This window comes from Equus caballus, chromosome 14 (genome assembly GCF_041296265.1).
Source record: "Equus caballus isolate H_3958 breed thoroughbred chromosome 14, TB-T2T, whole genome shotgun sequence".
Lineage (NCBI taxonomy): Eukaryota > Metazoa > Chordata > Mammalia > Perissodactyla > Equidae > Equus > Equus caballus.
This window is the reverse complement of record NC_091697.1, coordinates 18949238-18971680: the sequence shown is the minus strand read 5'-3', so window position 1 is coordinate 18971680 and position 22443 is coordinate 18949238. Positions and strand designations below refer to the sequence as shown.

At 51.9% G+C, this 22443-nt stretch overlaps 1 protein-coding gene across 2 annotated transcripts in view; it reads right to left on the bottom strand.

The window, feature by feature from the left end:
- Positions 1-453: 453 nt before the first annotated feature.
- The window catches only part of ADAMTS2 (ADAM metallopeptidase with thrombospondin type 1 motif 2), a 217682-nt gene continuing 195692 nt past the window's right edge, over positions 454-22443 (bottom strand). For both annotated transcript variants that reach the window (XM_023617040.2, XM_023617041.2), the window contains 5 exons: positions 22082-22214; positions 21144-21351; positions 19520-19649; positions 18521-18610; positions 454-3983 (listed from right to left, as the gene is read on the bottom strand). In XM_023617040.2, coding sequence (XP_023472808.1) covers positions 3526-3983; positions 18521-18610; positions 19520-19649; positions 21144-21351; positions 22082-22214 — 1019 coding nt within the window. In that variant the 3' untranslated portion in view covers positions 454-3525. The remainder of the gene's footprint in view (positions 3984-18520; positions 18611-19519; positions 19650-21143; positions 21352-22081; positions 22215-22443) is intronic.

Below are 22443 nucleotides of genomic sequence, written 5' to 3'. Positions count from 1 at the left end.
CATACAGGATTCTCAGTTAAATTTGAATTTCACAGAAAGAACAAATAATTTTTTTTGTATAATAAATATTTATTTATAAATAAATAATTCATAAGTATACCAGAAAGTTATTTGTTGTTTCTCTGGAATTCACATTTCACCCAGCATCTAGTATTTTTTCTGGAAACCCTCATTATAGGAGAGGTGGCTGTGATCAGGCAGGAGGTTCACTTGGGAACTGCTGGCTAAGTTGTGTCGCCTGGACGGCCGGCTTCCCAGGAGCCGGGGCGAGTTCGGTCCCTCGGGTGCCTCTTGCCCTTCCCAGGGTCCTGCCTGGAGCAGCCGTGGCTCTGTGCCCGCCGTGGCCCCCAAACCTCTTGGCCTTGCGACCGCAGTGCATCCTCCCGCCTGCCCACGTCCAGGCTGGGGCTGAGGGGCAGCCCAGTCCGGGTAACAAACAGACGAGGCATGATGTGCAGACATAGACAGTGACTTTAATAAGTTACAAAATCTAGGAGCCAACTTTCACTACACAGAAAACAAATGCACTGATTGCTGTGATCGGAGGATAAAATGTGAGTTCAGCACCGTGATGATGCCTGTGGCGGCTGCCTGTCACACAGGAGCACACAGTCATAACACTTCATCTGAGAAAGGCTTCGCTATTGAGCACCATTTATATACCCCAAATAAACAAATAAACCAAAACTCTTAAGATACAAATGAAAGGCTTATATGTGAAATTCCATGGGTTTTCCAAAAGGAGAAGAGCAGAGAGCCAGGTCCCAAACTCTAGCACACGTCTCCCCGTGAACACGAAGTGACTCTCAGGCCCCTTGGCTGATTTTCTGGAGCCGCAGACAGAGAGGCCCTCGGAGTCACAAAACCTCAGCTAGAAGACCTCCACAGCCCCCCCGGCTGTTGGAGCCCCTCAGACACGGACACTAGCTCTGGAAGCTCAGGACTATTGCTAAGCTGGCTCTCCCACGGGTCCCCAGCTCCATGGAGATTTGCAGTTTCTCAGAGCCTGGCGAACACGGCAATCCTTGGACAGAGACCTCTGAGACCATCTACTCCTACAGGACTCTGCGGACACATGGCCCAGGGCGCTGAGTATGATATATGGGGCCATGGCCACACTGCCTGCATTTCCCAGAGGGCGTCTCTCCCTCCAGCAGAAGACAGGTCCCCGTGGGAATGTCCCACCTGGGGCCTCTCCCTGAAGGCTTCCAGCCCCCAAGACATGCAGCCCTTCTCTGCTGGGATCTGAGAACAGTGCGTTCCCATCCTATGGCCCCCAGGCTGCGTAAACCAAGTAATACTCTCTGGTTCGGGTTAGTCACCCCTAACTTCCTCTACACTCTAGGCCAGACCCAAGCAAAACTGCCCAGTCCTTCAGCCCGTGGGTCACGCCAGCTGCCGTGGGTTCACCAGAGGAGAGAGAGTGCGGGGTCCGTGTCCTCATCATGGAGAGACAGGACTGCAGAAGAGCTTTGTACCACGTCCTGTTAAAGAGGAAGTGACACTGGGGGAGATGGTCAAAAATGCCTTGTCCAGTGTGGTTCTTAGGAGCCAGCACCGGGACAGGTGTGAGCACGTGTGGGACATGGAGGCAGAGTGGGAAGGCAGGCTGCGTCCGCCGTGGAGGGGGCAGCTCGCTATCAGCCGGTTGGAAGGGTAAGCATCATCCCAGGGATTGTTCTCACTGTCTCCTGCACCCTTACTTGTCCCTTAGATCACACACAGAGACACAGCCACACACGCACAGACTCAGACACACTTAGCACCTCAAAACTCCGTAGAAAGTAGGCATCATGGTATTATCCTGAGCCTCAGTATTGTCATCCATATAGAGGGTAATTAAACAAGAGAGAGATCTCTCAGATCTAGTACTGGCAAGAATACAAAGGTTCCAGAACTTTCCTGGACATGAAAAGCTTAAGAATTAGGTGTCAGGCTAGGCCCAGCTAAGGAGCTATTGTGCCCCTGGGTCTTGTAATTTGGGGAAGTTTAAGCCGCACATTCAGGGAGAAGTACCATTAGCCACCGTCCTCCCACCCACCCCACTCCCTTCCTATTTCACATCTCGCTCACAAAGCACCATTCTGCCGAAAGTAGTTGTTCAAGTTTGGAAAAAGCAAAAGATAAAGCAGGCTCCCCGCTCCCACCCCACACCTCCCCTCGGAGGCCAAGTCTTGCACAGCCCTGCTGGGTTCTGGAAGGAAGTGGGGGTGGGGCTGAGGGGGCACCACAGGGCTAGACAGGGAAAGCCCATCCCCCACAAGTGAAGCTGGTCTTTAGGAGGAGCAAACTCAGCCCACAAGGCCTCATCTCAGAACCCTCGGATGTGGCCACCCTGGTGGCAGCACCCCTACCCCTCCAGGAGGGAGGTTCAGGGCCTGGACCACTCAGTGGACTGTCCAGGACAGCACATCCTTCCAGTGCACCTGGGGAGGGAGAGAGAACTCTGGGGAGCTAGCGCTGAGGCCAGGCTGGCTCAAAGCAGCAAGCAAGGCCAGGGTTAGAGGAGAAGAGAGAGGCCGGGGGAGCCCCAGAGAGCTCCCTGCTGTCTTCTGGCACAGGAAATGTGGCCCACTGTGCAGATCTAGCCTCAAGTCCCAGGTGGAGGATTCTCAGTACTTTCCCAGGAAGAAAGAGACGCTTCATGGCTCCAACTCGGCTGAGAGATTCAAACGCAGCGCGTGAGCACCAAATAGGTCAGGCGGCTTTCCCTAAGTCCTTAATGTGCAAGACTGCATCAAGCCGAGACTGGCAGCTCTAGGCTCGGACAGACCCCAACCACCTTGAAACATTCTGAGTTGACCTTTAAGGATTGAGAATTTTCACACAAAAATCTAGACTTCTTCTGGAAAAGCACACCATCTGGCAGCAGGCGCCAGCTCTCACAGAAGCGGCAGTGGCTGGAGCCAACCATCAGCTCCAGCAGGGCGTGGCTCTCCCGTTGGTCACGGTCCCAGCCGGCCACCACGTTCATCCTCGCCACCCGCCTGGGCCTTGAAGGCACTGGAGTTCACGGCCTCCACTTCATTGTGCTCATCTTAGTGACTAGTCAGTTAGTAAATAAATCACTGTTTCTCCTAAGAGTCCCCATGGGGTTTGTGCCTCAGTTTGGAGACCGGTAGGAAAGGTCCTGTGTCTCCAGAAGGGTTGTCACCACCAAGGAAAGGAAGATTCCCAATCACGGCCCAGAAGCTCAGGGCGAACGTTTTCTCTCTCTGCCTTGCCCTCCTGCCCTGCTCCCCGCCCCCCCCCGACTGACAGAGGCTGTGGAACCTCTGTATTCCTCTCCACCCCACACCCAACCCCAGTGCAGGACTTAGAACATTCCAGGGCTGGGAAACACGTGTGCTAACCTAGTGCCACATGCTCACAACCACATATGTATTTTTTTATGTCATTCTCCCTCTTTGTTTCCTTTTGGAATCAGGAATTTTTACTTCATCTCCATGACACAGGATTTGCCATCCCATGGAATATCTCTATAAGCAAGAAAAAAAATGCTATTGACGCTATCTTTCCATTTTATTAGAACTTTCCAAGCACCTCCTTCTTCCTCATCTCATCAATGAGCTCTTGGATTCTTCGGTTTCTGGTCTTTTCATACGGGCTTGGGCGTCGGGGGATTAGATTGGGTGGCAGAACTTCATCCTCCAGGCCGTGGATTTGGTAGGGCACATCGACGGCATTGGTTTCGGGGTGATCCTCGGTGGCATTGGTGCTGGAGGCATTGAGAGGCACCTCCAGGGGCGTGGCTGGGGGAGGCTGCACCTCCATGACTAGCGTGGGTACTGGGAGGGTGGGCATGAGCTCTTCAATGTCATTGTGCTTCCCGGGCGGGGCTTCTGCCCTGTTGTCCACGTTGGTGAGGTTGTCGTGTAGGTTGCAGGACTTGCAGCACAGCTTGTTGTAGCCTGGGATGGAGCAATAGCGAGACAAGACTTCCATCCTACAGAACATTGACTTGTCGCCTTGGCAGCGGCCCTCTGAAAGAGAAAAGTGGGACAAATAACCAAAGGACAAGATGGGGGCTTTGCTCCCCTAAAGGGAACAGCTTGCTGGAGGAGGCATTTGAAAGAGCCCAGAGACAGCATAGAGGCAAGCGAGCTCAGGTGGAAAGTCTGTGTGGTTTCAGTGTCAGAGCAGCCCTGGAGGGGGGCCATGTCAGGGACCCCTGCCCTGGAGTGCCACCACACACGCTGTGAGCCCTGCTCCCTCCTCCAAGCGGCCCCAGCCGAGTCCAGATGCTTCCATATCTCTCAAAGTTTGAGACAGAATGAGGCCTGTCTGGTTTTATTTTTTATTATTATTATTTTTTGAGGAGATTAGCCTTGAGCTAACATCTGTTGCCAGTCTTCCTATTGTTTTTCCCCTGAAGCCCCCCAGTACATAGTTGTATACCTAATTGTAAGTCTTTCTAGTTGTGTTGTGTGGGACGCCGCCTCAGTGTGGCCTGACGAGCGGAGCATAGGTCTGCATCCAGGATCTGGCCTGGCGAACCCTGGGCCGCCGAAGCAGAACACGTGAACTTAACCACTCAGCCATGGGGCCGGCCCCATGAGGCCTGTCTGTTTTTAGGGAGTGATTCCAAGCTCATCTTAAAGAATGGGATTTCATCAGATCTTCACATTGGACATCCCAGTGGTAACCCCAATGAAATTTTGTGGCAGAGTTGACTCTACAATAATCTATAAGCAGTAACTATAACAAAACTAAACCTAAAAGAACCAATTCCTAAAACTCAACAGAGCAGAGAGATCTCATCAAGATGGCGGTATAAGCAGACTCTGAACTCATCTCCTCCCACAAACACAACCAGGTTACAACTATTTTTGGAAAAATTACCCTGGAGAGAAAACTGAAAACTGGATAAAAAGAACCCCCACAACAAGGGACACTCCTGACTAAGGCGGAAGAGGCAGAAATTCCTGCTGGAGAGGAAAAACGCCACCTTTGGGAGCAGCGGAGCTTCTCAGCTGGCCAGGTGGGAGCCACCCTAAGGTACGCAGCCCTCCCTGGAGGAGTGAGGTCTGGAGTGGGGGCAACGATACTCCTACAAGCATCCTTCAGACGCAGCCCAACTGAGGCGAGGGTCTTACTATCTGGCTTCACTGGCTTTCAACTGCAGTTATTAACCCAGAAAAGCTATCGGCCAGCCAAAGGCCAAAAAGACCCAGGTCTTAAAGGGCCCACGCACAAACTTACTCACTGCAGCAACCTAAAATCACCAGAGAGAAGGCTGACTGTCCTTTGGTGAAACGAGACTCATCTAGTGGGCTCTGGGGGCATCTTGGTGAGAGAAGGGACCTCTCCAGAGACTGAGACACCTGTGGGGGCCATTGAGGTGCATCCCTTGGTCTGTTAGCCCAGGGGCCTGCCACACCCACTAGAGCACAGATTTAATCCAGTTCAGCCAGGGCAGGCAACCCGCCCTAGGGACTGGCCCCACCTAACAGCAAGCCCTCAGGCTACTTTTCAGCCTGCATTGACTGGGTGCCTTGATCCTCTACAGGCAGGCAAGGGTGTCTGCCTCTGTGGGGAAGGACCTGTGTAATGACCAGGTGAACTGTGAGGGGCATTGGTGAAGAGGCCTCTGCAGTGCAGCATTGGGGTACACTCCAGGGGGTTGAGAAGTCTGCACGACCAGGACTGTGTTGATGGTGTGTGCAGTCCTGTGGGGAGTGAGGCTCATCAGCGGCAGAAGACCTGTGCTTCACAAATAGCCATAAAAAGGATCAGCCCCACCTTCTAAAGCCTGAAACAATTGAGTTCTCCCTGCTTAGGGCCAGCCCCACTCAGCTGCACTCCTAAGAGAACTGACAACAGCCTTGTAGGCCTGAGGCCTATCACAACTGTAAGCCCCTGAGCCTAGCAACCAGCTACACTAGGTACCAACCCAATTAAGAGGAAAACTGCAATAGAAGTGTGCTGATAGACTTAGTAGCCAGTGGTGCTGAGGTTCCCCAAACAGGATTTAGAAACAGCTGGCCAGGGAAGGAAAGACTAGACTCCCTGGGTACCTGCAGTGGGAGCAACCCTGCCACAGCAGAAGGACACAAGTAGCCCACAAAGGGGTCACTCCTGGGTCTTCTGGACTGGTGACGAGAGGGAAGCACATTGCTGGGCCTCATAAGGCATCTCATACATAGGGCCACTTCTCCAAGATCAGGAGACATAGCCTACTCACCTAATACATAGAAATAAGCACAGAGAAGAGGCATAATGAGGAGACAAAGGAATACTTTCCAAGCAAGGGAACAGGACAAAACCCCAGAAAAAGGACTAAATGAAACAGAAACAAGTGACCTACTCGACAAAGAGTTCAAACAAAATATCCTGAGGATGCTCAGAGATATGGGGAGAAGAATGGATGAACACAGTGAGCACATCAGCAAAGAACCAGAAGATACAAAAAAACCCAATCAGAAATGAAGAATACAATACCAGAAATGAGAAATTAACTAGAGGGACTCAATAGCAGAGTAGAGGATGCAGAAGAACGGATCAGTGAGCTAGACGAAAGATTAGAGGAAATCACCCAAGCAGAACAGAAAAAAGAATTAGACAGAATGAGAACAGTGTAAGGGAACTCTGGGACAATATCAAGCATGCTAACATTCAGATTATAGGGGTCCCACAGAAGGAGAAGAGAGAGACAAAGGGGCAGAAAATGTATATGAAGAAATAATAGATGAAAATTTTCTTAACCTGAGGAAGGAAACAGACATCCAAGTTCAGGAAGCACAGAGAGCTCCAAACAAGATAAGCCCAAAGAGGCCCACACCAAGACATATTATCATTAAAATGTCCAAAATCAAAGATAAAGAGAGAATCCTAAAGGCAGCAAGAGAAAGGCCACAAGTGACATATAAAGGGAAGCCCATCAGGCTGTCAGTGGACTTCTCAGCCGAGACCCTACAGGTGAGAAGAGAATGGCACAACATATTTAAAGTGCTAAAAGGAAAAAACCTACAGCCAAACACTCTATCCATCAAGGTCGTCATTCAGAATGGAAGGAGAGAGAAAGAGCTTCCCAGACAAGCAAAACTTAAAGGAGTTTATCACCAAGAAACCAGTTCTGCAAGAAATGCTGAAGGGACTTATTTAAGTGGGAAAGCAATGACCACAAATAGAGATTTAAAAAAAAGTTATTATCAACAAAACAAAACAACAACAAAAAAAACCCAGGCAATAAAATCACTCGTAAAGGTAAAAATATAGTAAAGCTGGCAGATTAACTACTGTGAAGATAATATGAAGGTTAAAAGACAAATGTACTAAAAATCGCCTATTTTGATGATAAGAGGGTAATGGATAGACACACACTAAACAAGAGACTATATATGATTTGAAAAACATAAAATGTGGGAGGAGGGGAGTGAAAAAGTAGATCTTTTAGAAAGAGGTCAAGCTAAAGACTCTATCTACTCAATATAGACTGTTATATGCATAGTATATTAAATAGGATCCTCATGATAATCACAAATCAGAAACATATAATAAGCAAGCAAAAAAGTAAGACAAAAGAAATCAAACATACTACTAAAGATACCCATCAAAGCACAAGGGAAGAGAGCAAGAGAAAAAGACAGGAAGAGAAGAACTACTAAAACACTCAGGGGAAAAAAAGGCAACAAAATGGCAATAAATACATATTTATCAATAGCTACTTTAAACATCAATGGACTAAATGCTCCAATCAAATGCCAAAGGGTGGCCAACTGGATAAAAAAAACAAGACCCATGTATATGCTGCATACAAGAGACACACTTCAGACCTAAAGACACTTCAAATCTGAAAGTGAAAGGATGGAAAAAGATATTCCATGCAAATGGCAAAGAAAAGAAAGCAGGGGTAGCAATACTTTTGTCAGACAAAATAGACTTTAAAACAAAAACTGTAACAAGAGACAAAGAGGGGCAGTACATAATGATAAAGGGAACAATCCAACAAGAAAATATAACACTTGTAAATATCGATGCACCCAACACAGGAGCATCTAAATATATAAAGCAATTATTAACAGATATAAAAGGAGAAATAGACAGTAACACAATAATAGTAGGGAACTTTAACACTCCACTTACACCAATAGATAGATCATCCAAACAGAGGATCAATAAGGAAACACTGGCCTTAAAGGACACGTTAGACCAGATGGACTTAGTAGATATATACAGAACACTCCATCCAAAAACCACAGAATACACATTCTTTTCAAATGCACACGGAACATTCTCCAGGATTGATCACATATTAGGACACAAAACAAGTCTCAATAAATTTAAGAAGATCGAAATAATACCATGCGTCTTTTCTGACCACAAAGGTATGAAACTAGAAATCAACTACAGGAAGAAAACCAGAAAAGCCACAAAAATGTGGAGATTAAACAAAATGCTACTGAACAACAATTGGGTCAATGAAGAAATCAAAGGAGAAATCAAAAAATTCCTGGTGACAAATGAAAATGATAATACGACATGCCAAAATCTGTGGGACACAGCAAAAGTGGTTCTAAGAGGGAAGTTTATAGCAATTCAGGCCTACCTCAACAAATAAGAAAAATCCCAAATAAGCAATCTAAAAGCGTATCTAAAGGTACTGGAAAAAGAACAACAAACAAAGCCCAAAATCAGCAGAAGTAAGGAAATAATAAAAATCAGAGCAGAAATAAATGAAATAGAGACTAAAAACACAATAGAAAAAATTAATGAAACCAACAGCTGGTTCTTTGAAAAGATAAACAAAATTGACAAACCCTTAGCTAGACTCACCAAGAAAAAAAGACAGAAGGCTCAAATAAATAAAATCAGAAATGAAAGAGGAGAGATTACAACAGACACCTCAGAAATACAAAAGATAATAAGAGAATACTATGAAAAGCTATACGCCAACAAATTGGATGACCTAGAAGAAATGGATAAATTCTTAGAAACATACAACCTTCCAAAACTGGACCAAGAAGAAGTAGAAAATTTGAATAGACTGATCACCAGTAAGGAGATTGGAACAGCAATCAAAAACCTCCCAAAAAATAAAAGTCCAGGACCAGATGGCTTCCCTGGTGAATTCTACCAAACATTCAAAGAAGACTTAATACCTACCCTTGTCAAACTCTTCCAAAAAATTGAAGAGAAGGGGAGGCTTCCTAACTCTTTCTACAAAGCAAACATTATCCTGATACCAAAACCAGACAAGGACAACACAAAAAAAGAAAATTACAGGCCAATATCACTGATGAACATCGATGCAACAATCCTCAACAAATACTATCAAATCAAATACAACAATACATTAAAAAGATCATAGATCATGATCAAGTGGGTTTCATTCCAGGGATGCAAGGATGGTTCAACATCCGCAAATCTATCAACGTGATACACCACATTAACAAAATGAAGAATAAAAATCACACGATCATCTCAATAGATGCAGAGAAAGCATTTGGCAAGATACAGCATCCATGATAAAAACTCTAAATAAAATGGGTATAGAAGGAAAATACCTCAACATGATAAAGGCCATATATGACAAACCCACAGCAAATATCATTCTCAACAGAGAAAACCTGAAAGCTATCCCTGTAAGAACAGGAACCAGACAAGGATGCCCACTGTCACCACTCTTATTTAACATAGTATTGGAAGTCCTAGCCAGAGCAATCAGGCAAGAAAAAGAAATAAAAGGGATCCACATTGGAAAAGAAGTGAAACTGTCACTCTTTGCAGATGACATGATTTTATATCTAAAAAATCCTAAAGAATCCACTAAAAAACTTTTAGAAATAATAAAGGAATACAGTCAAGTAGCAGTATACAATGTACAAAATCAATGTACCAAAATCAGTTGTGTTTCTATACACTAACAACGAAGTAGCAGAAAGAGAAATTAAGAATACAATCCCATTTACAATTGCAACAAAAGAATAAAATACCTAGGAAAAAACTTGACCAAAGAGGTGAAAGATCTGTACACTGAAAACTGTAAAACGTTGAAAGAAATTAAAGAAGACACAAAGAAATGGAAAGATATTCCATGCTCTTGGATTGGAAGGATTAACATTGTTAAAATGCCCATACTTCCTAAAGCAATCTATAGATTCAATGCAATCCCTATCAAAGTTCCAATGACATTTTTCACAGAAATAGAACAAAGAATCCTAAAATTTATATGGAACAACCAAAGACCCTGAATAGCCAAAGGATTCCTGAGAAAAAAGAACAAAGCTGGATATATCACACTCCCTGATTTCAGAATATACTACAAAGCCATAGTAACCAAAACAGCATGGTACTGTCACAAAAACAGACACACAGATCAATGGAACAGAATCAAGAGCCCAGAAATAAACCCACACATTTATGGACAACTAATATTCGACAAGGGAGCCAAAAGCTTATGATGGAGAAAGGAGAGTCTCTTCAATAAATGGTGTTGGGATAACTGGACAGCCACAGGCAAAAGAATGAAAGTAGACCATTCCCTTACACCATGCACAAAAATCAACTCAAAATGGATTAAAGACTTGAATGTACGACCCAAAACCATGAAACTTCTAGAAGAAAACAAAGGCAGTACACTCTTTGACATTGGTCTTAGCAGCATGTTTTCAAGTACCAAGTCTGACCGGGCAAGGGAAACAAAAGAAAAAATGAACAAATGGGACTACATCAAACTAAAAAGCTTCTGCACAGCAAAGGAAACCATCAACAAAATGAAAAGACAACCTAACAATTGGGAGAAGATATTTGCAAACCATATATCAGATAAGGGGTTAATATCCAAAATATATAAAGAACTCATACAGCTCAACAACAAAAAAACCAACAATCCAATTAAAAAATGGGCAAAAGATCTGAACAGAGATTTCTCCAAAGAAGATATACGGATGGCCAACAGGCACATGAAAAGATGCTCAACATCATTAGCTATCAGGGAAACGCAAATCAAAACTACAATGAGGTATCACCTCACTCTGGTCAGAATGGCTATAATTAGCAAGACAGGAAACAACAAATGTTGGAGAGGGTGTGGAGAGAAGGGAACCCTTGTTCACTGCTGGTGGGAGTGCAAACTGGTGCAGCCACTATGGAAAGCAGTTTGGAGTATCCTCAGAAAATTAAGGATAGATTACCATATAATCCAGCTATCCCACTACTGGGTATTTATTCAAAGAACTTGAAAATGCAAAGGCATAAAGATACTTGCACCCCTGTGTTCATTGCAGCATTATTCACAATAGCCAAGGTGCCCATCAAGGGACGAATGGATAAAGAAGATGTGGTATTTATACACAATGGAATACTACCCAGCCATAAGAAATGATGAAATCCGGCCGCTTGTGACAACTTGGATGGACCTTGAGGGTATCGTGCTGAGTGAAATAAGTCAGAGGGAAAAAGTCAAATACCGTATGATCTCACTCATAAGTAGAAGATAAAAACAACAGCAGATGAAACAACAACGACAGATAAACACACACACAGCAATGGAGATTGGATTGGTGGTTACCATGGGGGAAGGTGGGGAGAGAGCAAAAGGAGTGATGAGGCTCACATGTGAGGGGATGGACTATAATTAGTTTTTGGGTGGTGAACACGATATAATCCACACAGAATTCGAAATATATTATGATGTACATCCGAAAGTTATATAATGTTATAATCCAATGTTACTGCAATTAAAATAAATAAATAAAATAAAATAAAATAAAATAAAATAAAATAAAATAAAACTCAACAGACCAGATCCCAGAGCCTCACCCGCTCCTCCACTCTGTTCCCGCCTCACCCAAACTCCCAGATGGTCTCTGTTTCTGAAAAGTATTTAAAGGGAATTTAAAGGTCACCCCAACTTGTGGGGCTGGCCTGGTGGTGTAGTGGTTAAGTTCACACACTCTGCTTTGGTGGCCCAGGGTCCGCAGGTTCAGATCCTGGGTGCAGACCTATGCACCGCTCATCAAGCCATGCTGTGGCAGTGTCCCACATACAAAATAGAGGAATACGGGCACGGATGTTAGCTCAGGGCCAATATTCCTAGCAAAAAAACAAAACCAAACCAAACAAAAAGGTCACCCCAACTTGTCTGGGCTTTCTTCCACTTGCCTCAACTTACCAGACAGCCTCATGTTCTGCCACTGCTCCATCCATCTACGGCCCTACCACATTGAGCTTCTTGTCGTTTTCCAAACGAACTGCTTTGTAACTTGATGCCTTCACACAGGTTAGTCCTCCTGCCCAGCACATCCTCCCCTCCTCTTCCAGCCCAAGAAACCGCTCATCCACGGTCTAGCTCACACAGAGAGCCCTGATTCTCTTTCCACGTGGCTGTCTCCTGGCCGAGCTGCAACTCCACCTGCAGTTATTAATTCCACCGCCCAGTTCCTCTCATTCTTTCTCTCCCTTCTCTGTCTTCCCAAATTCCCATCCCTCCTCCCTTTCCACCACCATCTCATTCCACACACAAGACAAAACTGAGATGACTTACAAAAATTCATTCAATATGAAAGCATAAGTCACATAACAACATAGAGGATATTTGATCCATTATACATTCCTGATCACGGGCCTCAATGGGCCCGCCCCTGCCTGCTGTGTTTCTCGCTCAGCCGCTCTGCTCTGCACGGTGAGGGTGTCAGTCCTTCCCCACACAGACTTCTCTCCCCTCTCTCCTCCCCGACCTCATCTCCTCCTGACAGGAAGGACGGGGGCAGCGGGAGGGAGGCGGGAGGATAGGGGAAGGGGCAGCCATGGCACAGGAACCACATCTGTGGCAGTCACTCTATGCACCCTCTGCATCCACGTCTGAAGCCAGGAGCAGACAAGCAGCCCTCCCACTCAGGGCCAGTGGGTCTGATGTCCACCCACTGCCTGGCCACAGCTCCAGCCTGTACTGTCCCCTACAGCCTGGCGACCCCTTAGATGGACACCAACCCCAAGCTCCCTCAGCTTCAGACTCTCTATACCACTGTCTACGAGACACCCCCTCAACCCCATGGTCCCAAAGGTGCCTGAGAGTCCACACGTCCAGCCCAAGCCCGTGGCCTTTGCTGACACCATCCACCTCAGATATGGCCTTTCAGGTGCACAAGCCACACCCCGGGTGTCCCCTCTCCAGTCATCTCCAAGCCCATCAGTATTTCCTCCTAGACGCTCTGGGATACAGCCCCGTTCCCCTCTCTGCCATCTCCAGCGGGTCCAGCTGCCCTGCCTCTTGGCTGCACCGTGGTAAGAGCCTCCTTTCTGCCTGCCTATCTCCATTCTTCCTCCTCATCCTCTAGCTATCTGGGTCCAGTCAGAATGTTGTTTTTCAACTAAAGATGTGACCACGTCACCATTCTGATTGAAGCCCCTGCAATGCCTCTTGTTGTTTTCAGGGTAAGGACTTGTCCCCTTTACCTCTCCAGCCTCACTCAGGCCTCAGACCCTCTGCTCTGCACTGTGCTGCCTCTGGTCACAGGGCCTTTGCACATACTGTGCCTCCCCTCTCCCTCCAGCTGCTCTCCTCTCATCTGCGAGGCTCAGCTAAAACGCATCTTCTTCAGGCAAGCATTGCCTGGCCTCCCTGAGGAGGCTGAATCCCACTGGGATGTGGCCTCACGGTGCCACAGGGTCTCCCCGTCCCAGCACTTCACCTCAGTTGGCAAGTTCACATTTAATTGTCAGATAAGATGACTAATGCTTGACTTTTTTTATTACCCTGAAAGTTCCAAAGGGCAAAGCCCCAAGCTGTATTTGGATGTCCCTCCATCCCCAGAGCCTAGAACAGGGAAGCAAAGGATGCATAAATGTATAGATGTGACAACTGAGGAAGCTCAGAGCCGGGAAATTACGGACTTTACCACAGCAACGCTGCGGGCAAGAAGAGCACAGGGAGGCACGGGCACCAGAGCGGACCAGCGGTGGAGCTGAGCTTCCACGTGACTCAAAGGAGGAGGAAATGTGCCGGCCACAGGACCCAGAATGCAATGCGAAGAGATAAACCAGAGGAGCTGCTCAAGAAAAGCCCTGGTCTGCCCAGCCTGGAGACCCGGGGCAGGCTGACATGCAGGGGGCAAGCACCCGTGTTGGGGGCCGACCGGGAACCCAACTGGGAGAGCCCGAGATGCACTCTCAGGTGTGACCTGGGGGACCCCTTTCCCCGGAGAGAATCTTACACAGATGCCCAATATATGAGACATACGGAAGCAGAGTGGTCCTGTCTGGGTGCCTAGGGGGGATGTGGCACAGAGGCCCATCACTCTCTCTCCCTCCCATTTCCCCTCCCCCCTGCTTCCTTCCCCCACCCCTTTCCCCTCCCCACCTGCTATCTTCCCCTTCCACGTCCCCTCCCCACCTGCTCCCTTCCCCTCCCCTTGTCCCCTCCCCACCTGCTCTCTTCCCTCCTCCCTGGCCCTCCCCACTTTCCAGCAGCCACTGGGGTGAGCAGTGTGAAAACCACTGATCATAGCCCTCAGGGAGACACCAGGGGGCTTTGACAAGAGAAGACGGCAGCATCTCCCACAGGCTTTGACCATCAGCTGGGGTGGAGAGGGGTGGAGGCACAGGCCTCGACTAGGATGGGACCTGGTCTGGTGGTGCTGCTGGGAGTGGGGCCACCCCTGCCACAGAGCAGCACCTTCTCCTGTCCCTGGTGCCTTTTCCTTCACACAAATGACAAGCGTGGTGTTACACCTCGCCCTCACGTGTCCCCCACTGGGCTGGGGCCTGAGCCGCAGGCATCACGACGGCCCCTCAGCTGGTTCTGGGCGTAAGGTTCTACTGGAGCAGCCGAGACCCTCATTTATGACCCACAGCTGCCTTCCTGCTGCAGTGGCAGAGTCGAGTAGTTGGAGTGTCCCCAGAGCCCAGGTCAGAGCTTGACACACAAAGCACTTGGCAATGTCGCTGGGTAAAGGGACGAACGGGGACCCATCTCCCTGCCACAGGTGGGCAACAGCTGGGTGCCGGGCTCCCTTTCTCCAGGGCACCTCCCTTCCACCTGGCACACAGAGCTGACCTCTGTGTCTGATTTCCTTTGAACAGTGGGCTGCACTGCTTTAGGCTTTTAAAAATTAAAATAAGTCAATGAATGAATAAATCATTGAGAAAGCCACTGACCAAGATATTAGCATTGGTTATGCTGATATCAGCCTAGAAAAGTTTCAAAATAATCATTACCAATTGCTCTTAAAAAGATGCCAAAGGCTGTGTATTTTTAAGCAGCATCACTGAGCAGAGAGCCCTCTGAGGGAAGGGAGATGCAGAGTCCACCACGAAAGGGCCGGGCCGCTGTCCTGAGCCCCGCCGGGCCACAGCGCTCCGGGCTGGCAACTGCGGCTTTATAACCCTGGATCTTCAGCTGCCCCCAGCAGCAATTAACTGGCAAGGCCTGCTGCCTTCCAGGGAACGACAGGCCGGGAGAGTGAGCCCACTTCTCATAGATCGAAGTCATTTGCATGCTGGTCCCACAGTCTCGGCGACACCTGAATACACCTGTGTTGTCATCAGCTTAGAAGTTTCCTCCTTCAAATTAACTCCTTTTTAACTTAAAACTTTTTTAGAAGAAAACATTATACTACCTCCGCTCATGGGAAGCTAGTGCAGTGAACACAGGTGACCCTAAACATCAATACACGGAAAACTTCTAAGTCCTCTGAAGTTAATTTTTTAAGTCGAATTTTAATTCCTCAGATTCTGGGGAGATACTCCGGTCTGCAAAGCTCTGAGCTGGAGAGAACGAGCAGATGCGAGCGAGATGCCAAACTCAGGCCAAGTGAGACTCTCTCCCGAGGCGTCACAACAGATGGGGGTGGGGGGAGGGGCTGCACAGTGGGACTCACACACACCACCCAGGTGACACCACCCACGTCTCCCACGCTTTTGGAAGAGGCCTGGACAGAGACAACTTCATTCTCTTCTCTCGTTTCTCAATCAAGCCTCACGCAGCACTTCACCATTCAAAAGGTCGTGCGACAAGTTAAAGAAGCGGGTGGCCCCCTCGGCTGTCTCAGGCACACAGCACCCTGGGCTGTGGTCGCCTGCCTGCAGCTCGGGCCGGGAGCCTGTCAGGGCACTGCCCTCGTCTGTCCGGAGGGAGACTGAGTGAGTGCAGTCCTGTCAGAGGCGGGCGGGCCTCCTCGCCTCTCTCGAGCTGGCATTCCTTTCAACCAGCAGCGCACTGGGCAGGCTGAACACAACCACGGCCACTGTGGCCCCCACCCCACAGGATGGCACCTGGGGCCTGGCCCTGTGTGCGCGCCGAAGCCCATCTCCTTGATGCTGGGTAGCCCCACGTCATCCTTTCTCATGATCTCCCTCCTCCCTGGCATGGCACACCTTCACAGAAAGGGAGGAGAGAGATGCCCAGTGACAGGACATGGCAGTGGCCCCAGACAAGGAGGGCCCTGTTGGACCCTGACCTGCTCTCTGGTCCTTGTCAGCAAGGTGAAGGAACACACAGGCCCTGTGGCTTCTGAGGGCAGCCCTCGGGGCACACGGGCAGGCACGGCTGAGCACACACGTGAACACCACAGGCCGGGTGCCAAGAGGCACCACCACCTTGCTCTTCTCTCCACCCAGACTCTCCTGGGGCTGGAACACCCCCACCTGGCCAAATGGGCACCCGCCCTCCCAGAACAGGTGGGCTGAGGCTGAGAGCTGGCTCAGGAGCCAGCGCAGCCGCCCTCAGGGTGCTGTGACCTGGGCCAGCACTGTCGCAGCTACTGGCCCCAGATTCCTACTCCACAGGCTCTGGTCCCAAAGATGGGAGAAACCCACCTGGGCCCTTTTCCTACTGTGATGCTCCATCTATGAGGGGAGAACCCAGGCATGAGGTGCTCATTTAGCACCAAGAATTCAAAACCCAAAATCACGGAGGTGGAGTGTCTGCACGGGCTGCTGTCACATTTTGAAGAATGCTCTGGCAGGGGGCACACGCCTCAGTGCCGAGGGGCCCTAATAGCCGCGCTGCGCAGGGGGGAGGGGGAGAGTAAAGTCATTTGAGTCAGAAACCGAGGATCTACTGCGACAGAAGGGCACCCGCAGCTCCCCAGCGCCGTGAGCCCGAGGAAGAGAAGGAGCAGCAGCGGGCCAGGCCGGCGCAGCGTTACCGCACTTTATTGAGTTTATTTGTGGGATGCATGACAGAAAGTCTTTCCATTGTTAGTAAGAATAAAAGGTCATTTTCACAGTCACTTTGGCACACACTGTCATAAAAAACCGGGAAAGCAACAACAATGGAACCTACATAATACGTCATTGAATACATACAAAACACTGACAAAATATCCCTGATAAACCAAAGTGCGGACAGACAGAGCGCCCGGCCCAGGGCGCACCCGCGGCCACGCGTGCCGCTGCGGCACCCGGGCAAGTGGAGTTAACAGTCGTGAGAGCTAGTCTGCGGTTCACACCAGCGAGTATTTACACAACGGGCGCGGTGTGGGCAGCCAGCTGCTACAGGGGCACGGCCGGGCGCCCGCGGCCACACGGCCTGGGGGCGGGTCCCCTCTTGCCGCTGGCGGGGTGTCTGGACCCCAGGCCTTCCCCTTGGCAAAAGCGGCGGCCTGACAGCCTCCCACAGCCGCCACTGCCGGCCCCTCCCTGGACCACGCGCCCTCTGAAGCTGGAGCTAGCAGCCAATTCTGTGACCTTTCAACTTTAAGGCATTTTCTACATAGTTTTGTCTAAGCAAAAAAGCAATAAAAATTGAGGTAATTCTGTAGTTGTTCACACTGTAGGTGGCCGCATCCACCTCAGCCTCTCACTCTCTCACCCCTGTGGATGGGGACGTGCACACAATGAGAAAAGGCCATTGGAGCTAATGGTCAGAGAATGGAAGGGGCGGTGTGTCCCCATGTCCCGCTGGAGGGACACGTCCCCTGCCTCCTCCATTTGACCTGAACCCCCAAGGGGACCAGGCATGGGGGCCAAGGGCTGTGTAAGTTGGACACGAAGGCCACAGGAAGCAGGCCACAGCCGCACGAGTCAGGAGGACACACTCAGCACAGGGGCAGCAGCAGCAGCAACAGCAGAGGTGGCCGGCAGCCCCGACACCCCGCCGGACAGTCGGGCTGGCCGCGCAGCCAGAGCCACTCTGGCCTGGCCCGCTGGTGGGCAGCATTTGAAGGGGGAGGAGCCGGCCTCGCCCTTGGCTCCCAACCTCAGCTTTAGCCTGGAGGGATGTGGCCCCCCGTGGTCACCAAGTGGTCACATTTGCACTCTGGCCTCTGGCCCCTCCAGCACCACGACAGATCTTTGCCCCTTTACAAGCCCTCACCAACCAGGTCCAGCCCCCTGACAAGAGGCCAGAGCCCTGGGCCATGCCTCGTGAGGCTGGCCTTCCCGCCAGGCGGCCAGGCGGCTCCGAGGGAGACAGCTGGGCACAGAGGCCCCGAGAAAACAGATCCCGCCAAAAGAGCCCTCAGGAAGAGTCAGGGGAACTTCCCATAGAAAGAGAGGAGAGGAGCCCAGGGCAGGCTCCACAAGGCGCAGGGCATGCACGGGAGGGCAGAGGCAGAGTTATAAACCGGCCGGTTACTTGACGAGGTCTTCTGGATAGGTGAGTCGGGGTCCGGTCGGGACAGCCACTGAACCACATAGCTCTTCTTGGAGGGGTCGGAGACATTCCCTGGAGAAAAGAGACAGGAGGCTTCGGTTGCCCGGGTGCCAGGCCAGGGCTCCTGCCCACCCCAGGCAAGGGGGCTCCACAGCCTCCCTGTGTCCTGGGGGGCCACAAGAGGACCCCAACTCCCCAAACTCCCGGGCGAGGCATTCAAGGCCTCCCTCAGGACAGATGGGTCCCAACCGCCCTGTCCAGGCCCTCCTCCTGCCTCGCCCCTGCCCCACACCTTCTGGGTCTGGCTACACAGAGCATCCACAGCTACTACCCCAACTCGGGCCCTGCCACACCTCCTTATCTTTGCCTCGCTCCTCAGTGCCCCCATCCTGCCCTGCTCCTGGGACACAAGAACAAGCGAATCCCAGCTCTCCCCACTCCAGCTGGGGCGGGCACACCCTCCCCCACTGAGCTCCCTCCTCTGTAGACAGGACCTGTGGAGGGGTCTACATCTTGAGCTTCTGTGGGGACCAAAAGTGGGATGCATGTTGAGTACTTGGCAGCATCTGCATGCAGAAGTGTTCGGGGTGCTCTCCTTAAAGGACGCTAGGCACCCCCTACTCACACAGGCGCCCCCTGCTCACACAAGCACCCGCTCCTTGCGTGGGCATGGGTGCCCCATCTGGCTGGGCACCACTGTGCAGTCACTGTGAGTCTGGTTCCTGTCTCCCAGACCAACAGGGAGTGCCAGGAAGGCAGGGATGGGCTGAGTCTGCTCCATCCTTCACCAGGGCCGGGCCGGAGACGAGCCTGGCAAATGTTCCTTCCACTTCCTACGAGGGAGAGGTCCCAGCCTTGGCCGGGTGGGCTCATTGCCAAGTCCAGCCCGTTGTGGGAAGAGCTGCGTTTGCCTGGACCTGCCTCCCTCACCCCGGGCCTTTATATGCTGGCGGCTGGGGACCGGCGCAACAGAGGGCTTACGGGGACAGGGGCCAAGCCTGCAGATCCTTGCCGTCTCAGGCCGCGGCTCCCGGCAGACCCCGAAGCTGTCGTCCACGGTTCGGCAGAGCACCGGCCGCTCCTGGGTGCCGTTGCCACAGGTGACGGAGCACTGCAGGCAGAGTCACCAGTCAGGGCCACATTAGGCTGGGCCTGGAAGAGCTGCCCAGGCGTGTGACCCCAGAACAAGTGGGAGGTGGTGAGGGGCAGCAGGTAGAGTGGGCTGGAGGCCTGGCCCCTCTTGCCCCAGCCTCGGTGGCCACCTCAGACTCTGTGCCATCTCTCTGAGTTAGTGTGAGCTGGAGAGACAAATGCGCAGGGCCCAGCCTAGGGCCTGGCGCTTCTGGGATCTCAGCGAGTGCCCTCTGCTCTGGCTGGAGGAGGCCCAGGCCCAGGGAGGCCTGCCGAGCACTGGGGCCGCTGGGAGAGCCCGGCCATGTCCACGAAGCTTTGGCAGACACCACCCCCTTGCAGCTGGACAGGAGGCTCCATGGCACCGGTCCCTCCCCGGCCCCTCTACCTTACCACACGGGATAGGTCATGCCCAGATGCCCACTCGGCCCAGCCCTGCCCCAGGAGAATTCTCAAGTCCTCGCCGTGTGTGCGAGAAGGGCTGACTCAGCAGACCCAGGAAAGGCCTGTTTTCAGGACCAGCCCTCGGGCAGCTCCTGGGAACCAAGTTCAAGGAACGTTCCATCTGGTAGAGTGTCGTGCCCACTTAAGGCATGAGTTGCTGCAACAACAGTGTGACTTATGGGGAGCTGAGCCCCTGCTTTCCCTTGGGGGGTCAGGGGCGCCAATGACCAATGTCCGTCACATGGGGCTGTCTGCCCACGTGACTGAACCCCAGTGGAAACTCTGGACGCCCAGGCATGGGGGGCTTCCCTGGTGGGCAGTACTTCATGTGTGTTGTCACACATTATTGCTGGGAGCTCTAAGCACGTCCCTGGTGACTCTACCGGGAAGGGACACCTGGAAGCCCGTGCCTGGTCTCCTCTGGACTCCACCCGCATACTTTCCCCTTTGCTGATTCTACTCATGTTGCCACTGTGATAGACCATAACTGTGAGCACCGCTGCTGAGTCCTGTGAGTCCTTCTAGCAAATCATTGAGCCTGAGGCTGGCCCTGGGGACTCCTGACCTGCCAGGCCTATGAGCTGGATGTCAGTGCTCACATCGGCTCAGCTCAGCCCCCAAAACTGCCCCTCTAGCCCCTGAGACCATGCACACTATTCTTTACAGCCCACATCTAAGCCCTCCCTTGCTCATGTCCCCTCCCACAAGTGTGGCTGGCCTTCCAGACCACACCCCCACCTTGTGAGATGAGAGCCCCAGCCTCTTTGGATCCCAGAGCCAGGCTACCCTCAGTCTCCTGGGATTCCAGACCCCTGTAGCACACAGCAGCCTCTGCCCTTTGCAATGAAGACAGACATTCCACTGCATTTCTCAACAGAGCACTGGACCACCAGTGCCCTGAGATCCACAGGATGGAGCCCAGGGCAGGAGCTGTGTCCAGGCCAAGGGGGAATGCTCGGGCTACCCCATTGCCACCCAAGCTTCGTTTGGGGGCCAAGGACACGGGGAGGGGAGCTGGGGGACAGCTTACCTGGGACCAGGGCCCAGCCCGCCACCGGCCGGGGCAGAGCTCACGGTTGCAGGCGCGGCGGCCCTCAGGCCGGGCGTCGTTGCAGTGCTTGCTGTGCACGGCACGGGTGGCGTTGTTGTGCAGAGGCTGAACGCAGCGCACGGAGCGTGCCTGCGTGCCGGTCCGCCCGCAGCTCTGACTGCACGGCTCCCACTCGCCCACCACCCACCTGCCAGGCAGAGTGGTGCGTGGTCAGTGCCCTGGAGAGCCAGCCTGCTGTGGCCCAGGGGACAAAGAGAGGCAGCCTGCCTCCAGGCGCACCTGTCCCCACTCTCACAAGGCGCCCTGTAGGTTGCTGTGACCCTGCCCGAGGTCCCACAGGTGACAAACCCCACACATGTCCACTGCTCAGAGACCCCGGGGAGTGGCCCTGGAGAGCCCCGGCCTGAGGGGCTTTGCTGGCCTCTGTCCCTTCCCAGCCTTCCGCCTCACCCTCTGCCCTCAGCTTCTGCTGAAACCGTGAGACAGCAGTGCGGACTCCGTCAGCACCCAGCCCCACACACCCACCTCCCTACTCGCCAGCCATCTGCCCTGCTCAGGGCCCTACCAGAGGGACCAGCGATGCAGCCCTGCCAAACCCTGGGGCTGGAGGGTTGGGCCACGCCACTGCAATGAGCCGCGTGGGGAACAGCAACTACAGGACCTGCCCCTCGGAGCCTCAGTGTCCACACCTGAGCACTACCCTTATCATTGCTAAGTGGCATGTCACCGTTCCAGGTCAGCAGGGCTGAAGTGGGGCCGCAGCATCTCAGACTCCACGGAATGTGGTGAGTGAGAGAGAACCCTGTAACATCTCAGGGCACATGAGGCCCAGTGCCATTCGTGGCCACACCCGCCTCCCCCCACGGGAGCGGGGGCCTGTGCTCTCCTCCTGTAGGAGCTGGCCACGAGGCACTCACACAGGCTGGGAGCACGCCTGGGGGTTGCAGGCCCGGCGGATGGCTTTGGGCTTCAGGAGGGTGTCGCAGAAGTCTCGGTGCACCATCTTGTGGTCCAGCCTCCGGCGGCAGCCGTACTTGGTAAACTGGGACCCTGAACGAGGTGGGGCAGGCGGAGGGGCGGTCACGGGGTGGCGTGGCCCCCCAGGGGTGCAGAGGGCAGTTCCACATGCAGCCTCAGACCTCCCTGCCCTTCTGAGGGGGTGGAGAGCAGAGCGCCCAAGCCAGGCCTTGCAGATATCCAGCTTGGTGTCCACCCAGCACTCCAGGCTAAGTGTGGGCAACAGGGCAGGCACCTTCTCCCCTTGGCAGCTTCTCCCCGG